Raw genomic sequence first — 10,400 nt, forward strand, 5'->3', positions numbered from 1 at the left:
AGTTAACACTGTACTCACCAAGGCAACAGCATTTAACAAGAACTCAGAAGCTTCAGAATGTAACATCATTAAAACGTCATGGCCTTCCTGCATAACTTTGAAATGGATGTGGTCAACCTACTATGGACGTATTTGTACCTAAGGTACTATATGGGGTAAAAACATGTCCTTTCCTTATACCAGTAGTTGGTGCTATCACAATTACTGGATATTGACATGTAAGTCTCTTAGGGGTTGACATGTGATTTTTGGACAAATCTGACCATGTGTAGTCCATTTACATGTTATTTCCTTTTTCATTGCGAATCATCAAAATTGAACTCCACGCCATGGATATGCCGTTTCAGCAATCCGGGTCAGAGTATCGCTAGCCATGTGATGGCTATGTTAAGTCTAGAGATGATAGATCGGCCCCCACATTTCGTATAGCTATGTAAAACGTACGGCGGGGGATACTTCTTTAAAATTTTGTAGGGGGCACTATTGAGTCATTTTTCCACAACCATATAAGACAACAAAGAATACCCCTTTTGACATGTGTGCCAAGATTTCTGAGGTTTTAAGCATCCTTAGCCAAGTGAAAGCTAAAAAGTCTCACTAAGACAATTTTTGTCCTTAAGGTGCTATGTCCGGTAAACATAAAAATGAGACATTAGGGGTAAAATTTGAAACATGTCCTTTCTTGATGCCAGTAGGTGGCGCTATCACTATGACTGGATATTGACATGTAAGTCTCTAAGAAGTTGACATGTGAATTTTGGAACAGATCTGACCATGTCTAGTCCATTTACATGCTACTTACTTTTTCATGGCGAAACATCAAAATTCAACGCCACGCCATGGACATGCCGTTTCAGCAATCAGGGTCTGAGTATTCCTAGCCATGTGACGGCTAAAAAGGCTTTAGGGGGCGCTATAGAGCCAACGTGCAACCTTCAGTCTTAAAAATGACATCAAATCAAAACATTAGCAGTTTGAGTCTGGCTGCAAAGTTTCGTGGCACTGTGGGCATCCTAAAGGCCTCAAATATCTTTTAAAAAAATTGAAAATGATGCAGGAAGCGCAAAATGGCTGACTTCCTGTTGAGCAAAATCTCATAAAAAGCAGAAATGTGGACTTTGTAATAAGAGCAATAATCCCACCAAATCTCATGAAGATCAATGTAAATGTGTTCAGGGCGGGACTGCATATCAAGCATATCAAGTATGCAGTTAACACTGTACTCACCAAGGCAACAGCATTTAACAAGAACTCAGAAGCTTCAGAATGTAACATCATTAAAACGTCATGGCCTTCCTGCATAACTTGGCTCCAAAAAGGCTTTTTTATGTGTCTGCACATGCTACACATACCCCAGAAATTTCGTACACGTAGATAAAACTTTGTCCGGGGACTGCTCTGTAGGGGGCGCTAGCAAGCCATTTTGCCACGCCCATGCGCAAAACCCATAAAATACAAAATTTTTCGCCACATCTGAATTATGTGCAAAGTTTGGTGAGTCTTCGAGTATGTTTAGGCCCCCAAAACTGAGGTTACTTTGATTATTATTATTACTTTGATTATTAATCCCTTCAGTTTCAATAGGGACCCCGCACGGTTCGTGCTCGGGCCCTAAATAATCCCTTCAGTTTCAATAGGGACTTCGCACGGTTTGTGCTTGGGCCCTAAAAAAAAATAAATAATCCCTTCAGTTTCAATAGGGACTTCGCACGGTTCGTGCTCAGGCCCTAATAATTCCTTCATTTTTAAGAAGGACCTCACATGGTTTGTGCTCGGGCCCTAATAATCCCTTCAGTTTCAATAGCTACCTTGCACTGTTCTTGCTTGGGCCGTAATTACTGTTATAATATTATAACATTAAATACAAAGTATGTATTATATCATGTTAAGATAATATTAATATATTTATAGGTCACACATTATTTGGATAGTCTGCCTACAGATATTTAAACAGTTTATTATTTGACATTCACCAATTTAACTGTTTCATAGTCGTGTTCTGATATTACACCACTGTGGTTAAGGCATGATTAGAGCTAATTTTAGTGTATTCATTATAATTTCAGGAAAAAAGTAGGCTATAGACTACTAATATAGCTTACCACTCGTAGGCTATAATATAAATTCCAGTTGGACAAAACAGCTGTTCACAGCTGTCTTTGTCATTTAATCCTTCCTAGATCTACAGTGTCCACAATTATTGTTCACTCTTCTATACATGTGTGAAGATTGGATGTTGGTTACGTATGTTACAATGTGTGTCATTCAAGTTACATGCAACACTTTCTACATACAGCCAGTCAGTCTGTCTGTAATAAAACAAAATAAAGATAGGAAGTGGATCCCAGTGCATCCTTATCAAGACAGCTGCATCAGCCAGTTGACCAAACAGGCAGAGAGGAGAGACAGTGTCACAGGGGCTTAGCTCAGCAACTGACCCTAACATGACCTGAGGAAATCTTTGTCATAGTACTCCTAAACTCCCTTCACACTAATAGATTATTCCCTCTGCACATCTTTTCAGAAAATATTCACTGTTCAAATACGTAAATGTTTTAAACCATGCTTGTTTATGTTTTATACTATGGTGGATGAAGTATTCACATCCTTTACTTCAGTAAAGGTATTAATACCACACTGTCTGTTAAGTAAAAGTCATGCATTGCAAATGTTTCTTTAGTAAACTTATATACTGTAAGTAGAATCAGAAAAATGTAAGTTGTTCATTGCAAGTGTAAAAGGCAGAAAAATGTCCCCTGTGACTGTTATATTATTATATATTCTAACATTAGATTATTAATACTCATGCTTTAATGTAAAAGCAGGATTTTACTGTTTGTTAAGGTGGAGCTCATTTTGAACTATTGTGTATTGAACTGCAACCAATTAAAGAGGTGGTATTATGCTCATTTTCAGGTTCAAAATCCTATTTAGGGGTTGTACCCCAGGTTTACGTAGTTTAATTTTCAAAAAACACCATATTTGTTGTCATACTGCACATTGCTGCAGCCTCTTTTCACCCTGTGTTGAAGGCTTCGTTTTAGCTATGGAGTGATACATCTTGCCTCTAAATGATCATTGTTGGGAGTTGCACATGCGCAGTTCCTAGTTAAGGACTACTAGCCAATCAGAAGCAGAGAAAGGCGGGTCAGTGAGAAGCAAACATGGCTTTGTTTCAGCTGTACATGTTGCCTACCAGCTTGGCTGAGGCAAGAGTTAAAGAGAGCAAGAGATAAAGTTTTAACTGAGATCTGTCAAGATTAACAATGTTTTAGCTATATGAACCACAAATGTAGACAGCGTCTATCTGAGCCATAGAAATAATGTTACCTTGACAATCGGACTAATAACATATAAGTTATAGTTAACTTCTGAATCGCTAAAATGTAACATTAAACTGTGATACAGGGGTCTGGAAACAGGCTTGAAACCCTAATGTTAACGTTATCATTCTCATGATAGGGTTATGCACACTAACTACACACATAAATTTCATTTAATATAATTTATTAGGATCCCAATTAGCTGTAGCCAAAGCAACAGCTATGAATAGCACTACCAATGATCATGCTGATTTATACTGAACGCCTCGGTATAATTTACCATATAAAGGGACCTAAAGCTCCTTATTGTTACAGACAATGTTAACTAAGCTAACCTTGCTAGTACAACAAGGGGAGGTAAAGTGGCCATACATTGTTAACATTTCGTTCATAAAACACAGTGGAATGTAGTGGAATAACATTTGAATGAGACACTTGGCTAACCTCTTCTCTATCGTGCCCACAGACTGTATGTCCTATTACCACTCTGCCACTAAGTACCTGTTCTTGCCCCCGCCAATAATCCCGACCTGTAAAGATCCCATGATGCATCAAGAAACTTGAAATTGACTGCTGTGTGCTGTAAATTAGATCATTTGCTCACGGCAATCTACTGTATTATGGAGAAACAGTACTGTGATTTCTACATTAACATTACATTATCGGTTACTGTGATTTTCTACATGACATGTTTAGCATCTACAAGTTAATCAACTGTAACTATGAATAATTTTATCCTATAATTGCTGTGAAGTGTAACTGGAATTTTAGAATGCAATGCCAATTGACACATCTTGTTGTTTAGGTAAAAAGGACCTGTTGGTTTACCACCTCTTATGTCAGTTGGGCTTTTTGGTCATGTATGTGTCCAGGGTTCCAGTTATAATAATCTCAGCTTTGTGGGGGTCTCTAATATAGGCTACTACCTAATGTTACCAAACACACACACAGCTGTAGGCCTACTTTGCTCAAGGAGAGATCGCATTATGGTAATATTAAAGCACTGTTTGTCGCCAGCACACAGTAGCAAGCATATTATCATAGCACTGTACAAATTGGAGAATGCATCAAAAAGCCAATAATACCAAACAAATAAGCTGCAGTCAATACAGAGTAATACAGTAGGCTACAAGTGTGTTTATTTTCGCGGGTCGCGGTCTCAACCTGTTCAGTCAAAACTTGTGCCCACATAGTAGCTGATGGTGAAGAAGTGCGTAGCCATCCTGTCAGTCATGCGATGCGTGATAATAATAGTAGTACCAATTACAATGAAAAATACATTATTTGTGATTCTAAATAATGGTTGTTGATAAATGAATTAGAGACCCCCACAGATGCATGATTTTACTGCTTCCATGGGAGCGCAGACCCTCCTTAGGGGAACTGAGCTCCCACGTAACTCGAACCCTGTATATGTCATTTGTAAGTCAATCAAGGCCCCTGTCCCATATAATGTTATTTGCTAGATTGATGCAAATACGATATTTCTTTTTTACAATTTTTTTTTTCTGAAGAATCTTGCTGTTGTCATTGACTGAAATTCTCCAGTCGAGTTTATGAGGAGATTCATTGTATCTTTAGAAACATGACACCAGGCATGTTTTAATCATAAGTCAAAGTGCAATATTTGCAATAAGCACAATTGTACATAATTTGCACATTTCAGGAGTAGATCATCGATGGCATTTTAGAACACATTTTGGGAAAGTTATACACAATTACATAGGGTTCATGTACAAATTAAACTTAAACAAGTTTATTGCTGCCATATTGCATGAAAAATTTAAAGTGAGAAAGTGAACTACATATTTAGGGATAACAGACCTATCAATTGATTAATCATAAGACTATCTGTCTAATATATAGCAATATTAATAAATTAAAGATTATTATTATTATATCAATGTCATATTAAAAGTTAGATTTTATGCAAGAAAACTTAAGCTTAATGACCAAGCTTTTGGCTAGCTCACTTATTCACTTAATCAACTTAACTTTACACAGAAGAGTTTCCCTCAGTCTCTCAAGTTATATTTTCAATTAACTGGTCTTATATTTTGGCCTCTTAGCAGGAAATGCAAGTTTTACCAGCAGATTATGAGATATTATAATGTAATAAGCTTTGTAATTGATCCTATACATACCCTGCAATTGAAAGCTGTATAGCTGAGGTATTGAATTAAGTTATGAGTATCCCCACTATGTGGGTCAAAGCTGCATGACAAATGATCACATGCAGGTTGAGGCCTAGCCTGCCACTTGTTGAAACGCTATGTACAGAACGACATATAAAAATTCCTGCTTTACTTCTACACTAATGCACATCGACATTTAGCTTTTATACTCCCGTAAAATCACTACATGCACAATCATGTCACATCTGTTGTTTGCCTCTTGCTTAGTATTGTGGGTTGTGGAGGAGTGTCTGCAGTAAGTTGGGTTGAGGCGGTCAGTTGAAGGCTGGGTTGCGAACTCCAGACAGGGTGCTGACAGGAGTGCTCTTGCCTTTGAGGAGGGTGAGGGAGAAGATAAAGAAGCAAGCGCTCATGACGCCCAGGATGATCATGCCTGAGATGAGCGCACTTGTCACTGTGTTTATCTGAAACACTGGAGCTTTCAGATGGGCTGGAGCAGGACAAACACAAAGAAACAATCACATGTGTTCATATTTCAACCACCTATCAATAATTGCTCTTAAATTCACCCTGAATGCAAAATGCCCCATTCAAAGACATATTGGTGAAGCACTGAGCAATTCTCAGTCCAATCTATTTGTTGGTTTGTTTTTCTTGTTCCTAAGAAAAATTACACAGCTTTTAATGTTGCGCTGAGACATGTCCAGTTCATAAATACAAAAATCAGATGGAGGGAAAAGGGCACTTAATCACAGGATAAGGTAGGTAAAAGATATATAACATAGTGTAGATGAGTATGAGTCTGAGACTAAGACTTACCCCCGCGACCCTGTACGCAGGATAAGTGTTTGACAATGGATGGATGGACTATGACTTACCTTTAATTTGAAAGGCTTTTCATTTGAAATGGCTTTCATATATTGAAAGGCAATACTACATTTAAATGTGTCATTCCCCACTACAGAGTAAATGTGAGGGCTTACCCAGCTGAGAGTTGTTGGTTGGCGTTTCATCTGTGAAAAAAAATTAAAAGGAATTTAAGGGAAACAGCAATACATTGTATTCAGTATACTTGTTTTCTTGTACAGCACATGAGTCAACTACCAACAGTATGCCTTCAGGCACTCTCTGACTATGTAGGTCACCCAGATAAGTTCTCATCATCAGTCATCATCCCAGTGTCAGACCTTGAGTTTGACACACTTTTTAATACATCCAGTCTGGTTGAACAGCTTGTGGAGCAGTTACAAATCACAGCAAAGAAGAAGAATGTGACAGTATGAAAGAATGGAAAGAGACGTATTGTGTTTCAGGTGGGAAGAAAAGGTTCTTCCTCAGAAACAGGATGCTAAGGAAAAGGAATAACAGAGGAAGAGGAGTGTTATTGTACCACTCCGAGTGATGATAGGCCCAGCAGTCAGGACGGCGTTCCCAGATGCAACGTTTGATTCCTTTCCCTCTGAGACATCTCTCTTTTTCCTGCTGCCACAGATCTATGAAAAATAGCAAAGAGAGATATGGTAGCAGAATGAAACCCCCCTGATGAGTGCCACTTTCTCATCATAAGGAATTCAGGAGATACACACTGGATGTCCCATTAATGTTGCCTTTTTATAATTTTTGCGCTTTTCTAGGGTACATTGTAATTTGAGATATTATTCATAAATGTTTTGATTTTAAAATAAAAAAACACCGGATGTGTCTCATGGTGATTTGAATCATTATCCTACAGTATAACACTATAATGTATTATTCTCCATTTGACTACTATTTAGTGATTTACAATTTAAAATAATGGAAGCAGAGTGAGGGAACAGAACAGTGTGAGAGCAGCCAATACTGACTGAAGGAAGGAACATTGCCTGATTACCTGTTATGTCATGAAGCGGCTCTGGCCTGACCACTGTCAAAGGCCCCAAAAAAGGATTGAAAAGCAGGAAATCAGACAGTCACCTAACCTGGAGGAATATACATGACCTGGGGTCTCATTTATGAAACTGTGTGTAGAAACCTCACTAAAAGTGTACGTGTGCCCAAAAGCCAAAAATGGCGTACGCCAAAAAATATTTAGAACCGTGCATACCACACTTGTAAGCAAGTTCCCTTTATAAATCACAATCAACTTAAATGTGGCGCATATAAAGGAGCTCAATGTCCGACTCTTTAAACGCCCATAGTTGCCTATAAATGGTCAGTGAAACACCCCTCATTAATATTAATACATACTGACTGCAGGAAGAAAAGGAGGCAAATTCTGACAGAGAAGCTACAAAACGAGATTTAACTCAGTGTGACACTGACGTTCTTTTTGGTGAAGCTGAAGCAAGTTTTTTGGTGGGTAAAAAAACGCACTTTCATGCAACGCTTGTTCACCGGAAGGAAAGGGGGCACCGGAGCTCCACCCCTTTATAACCGATCTGCAGGAAGGGGCATCCCTCTTGAGTAGTGACGTCACTGGCTGGAGGGGGACACACACATGCAAGACAGGATGACCCAGGTACTAATTTGGATCCCCCCGTTTGAAAAGAGAGTAAACCAAATGCATTCCACCTGTGTTTAAACATGTATTTAGGCTACACAAACACTCCACTCCCTTAACAAGGCTGGCGATGAGTTAACAAAATAGCCTGTGACTTGTTGTAAATGACATAAAATAGTGTTATTTTTCCATAATGTGTTTTTACAAGCAGAGCATCACATCCACACACTGCGCTCAGCGTTTGGCTCGATAAGGAAATGAACATGTGATAACAATATATGAAACTCTGCTCTTGTATTTGCTTGATTGACGCATTGAAAACGGCATCAATTTAAATATAATTTGTCCCCCTGTTCCCCTTATTTATGAGAATAAATTTCAATGCATGCATGTAGGCCTATTAATTAATATGAATCCCGATTAAACTGTACAACATATTTGAGGTGTTCTATTGCAGGAACAGATATCTCTGTTTGTGTTTATCATCCCCAGTCATGGTTCTTTTTGTGCGCCGCAAATGATCTTAAATTATGTTTGTTTATTGCACACTTCAGGGAAAAATCAATCAAACGAGTGTATGATTATTTAGAAAGGCTTTAAACCTATACTACTCAGAGGTAATATTTCGAAATATTTTACACAGTAGTAGGCCTATTCATTTCAATCAGTTTCATCCTTCTGCCATGTGAGTCGCCGTTTCTCATTTCTCCTCTTTATGTGCGTATGCATGGTTCAAATTTTACTTACAGTATGCAAATTTTCCCATCAAGTTTGTTTTTTATAGATCACAACCTTTGCTTGGGAAGTGGTACGAATGCTTCCAGTACGCAGCGTTTATAAATGAGACCCCAGCTCTGTAACAACATCTTGCAAGTATATAAGCTTTTACACATTTTTCTTTATGATCCACGGGAATGTGTATTTTTGGTTTAAGTTGAGTTTGTTTTTTGGCAATAATGTCAATTTACATTGTGAAGAATAACCATCAAATATTATTGTGTGATGATGTATGGGTAGCCTGGCATTCTGTCTTAGTAATTGATTTGTATGGTTATTGGTGGAGGAAGAGGTTTTCAGACCCTTTATTTAAGTACCAATTCAATAATGCAGAAAACTAGTACCTCAAAATTAAACTTAAGAACCGTAGTTGAGTAATTGTACTTCCACCACTGATTATATGTATGAGTGAATGTTTGAAAGCTGAGCAGATGAATCCAGGTGAAACTTGGAGTCGCTTCGTTGCATGCTTCACTCATGAAATGAATCAGTGTAGAAAGGTTTAAGGTATTTCTCCTAATATTTTGTCATGTTATGTGTAAAAGTATAATTTGTTAGCCTCACTGGCATGAGCATTGGACAGTCATCTGCTCGACACAGCTTGGTGACACAGTGCAGGAATACGGTGGACATCTTCTGGTTCTTGTGCTTTACAAAGCGGAATACTTCAAAGGCAAAGCGGCCCATTTGGCTCTTCCCATTTTCAAAGACGGTGGTCTGGGGGTCTTTTTCACAGCTGTCTCAAGGAGAGAAAATTAGAAAGTATTATTAGAAAGGATAGCAAGAGAAACTAAAGACAATCATAGATCTGCTTTCAAATTTGAGTTACCTAAAGAAAAGATCATAGCGGAGGTCATCGTTAGGGTTTCCAGAGGGTGTGGTGTAACAGTAGTCCATTAGAATGTTCCATCTATTTAACATTAAGGATTAGTAAGTTCAGATTTCAGGGACTTAAATGCAAATGGGGTCATGTAGATGTAAAGGGCTACTCATTCACTTCCTGGTAGGTAAATATTGTTACCAAATGGTCTTTGTCTTTTCAATAACTAGAACTATCATGTGACATTTACAACCCTGTCTCCTTGAAATTACAAAGATATACTACTAATTTGTTTTCCCAATAATATTTTGCAGGGACATTTCATTGCTGCCTGGATTATGTTCTCGGGTAATGTTTTTCTAGTGTAGGAAGCATTACATTTATATACCGCTACTGAGTTATAGGGAAATGGTCAGGCTGGATGGTGGTCGCACAATGTGCAGGACTATGACACCAGAGACTGTTCACATTTTGAGTCCTGCTTGTTATTAGGCACTTTAGTTAAGGTTAGGAAAGATGGTGGTTTTGGTTAAATGTAAATGAAGCACATACTGTGTCTTATAGCTACATCTGAGTTTTTTAATATTTAAAGTCCCTCCGTAGACAAAAATGTGTTTTGCTTATTGTTCACTTGGATGTTTGAGCTTCACTTTGCAGAACGTTTGACACTAGAATGCTGTTTTCACATTCATCTGCTGAAGACGGAACATTTATCTGTGCTCACCTGACATCTCAGTTTAACACATGTATGCACCAGCAGGATTTTTTGGGGTTCAGTATCAGTCTCTCCAGGATTTCATGATGTTGCAATCGCAACTATTAAAACAAATTAAACAAATCCCAGTGAATTCAGCACAACTTGCAAT

General features: G+C 38.2%; 1 protein-coding gene across 1 annotated transcript; it reads right to left on the minus strand.

Moving 5' to 3' along the window:
- Positions 1 to 5,173: 5,173 nt before the first annotated feature.
- Positions 5,174 to 9,635, minus strand: LOC123985197 (zona pellucida-like domain-containing protein 1). Its single transcript, XM_046072639.1, has 5 exons — positions 9,544 to 9,635; positions 9,279 to 9,450; positions 6,849 to 6,951; positions 6,442 to 6,471; positions 5,174 to 5,948 (listed from the first exon to the last, which is right to left on the minus strand). Exons 1-5 carry the CDS (start codon positions 9,633 to 9,635, stop codon positions 5,773 to 5,775), a joined length of 573 nt encoding a protein of 190 aa, XP_045928595.1. The 3' UTR covers positions 5,174 to 5,772.
- Between the last annotated feature and the right edge of the window lie 765 nt (positions 9,636 to 10,400).

The sequence above is a fragment of the Micropterus dolomieu genome, linkage group LG16 (genome assembly GCF_021292245.1).
Source record: "Micropterus dolomieu isolate WLL.071019.BEF.003 ecotype Adirondacks linkage group LG16, ASM2129224v1, whole genome shotgun sequence".
Taxonomy (NCBI): Eukaryota; Metazoa; Chordata; class Actinopteri; order Centrarchiformes; family Centrarchidae; genus Micropterus; species Micropterus dolomieu.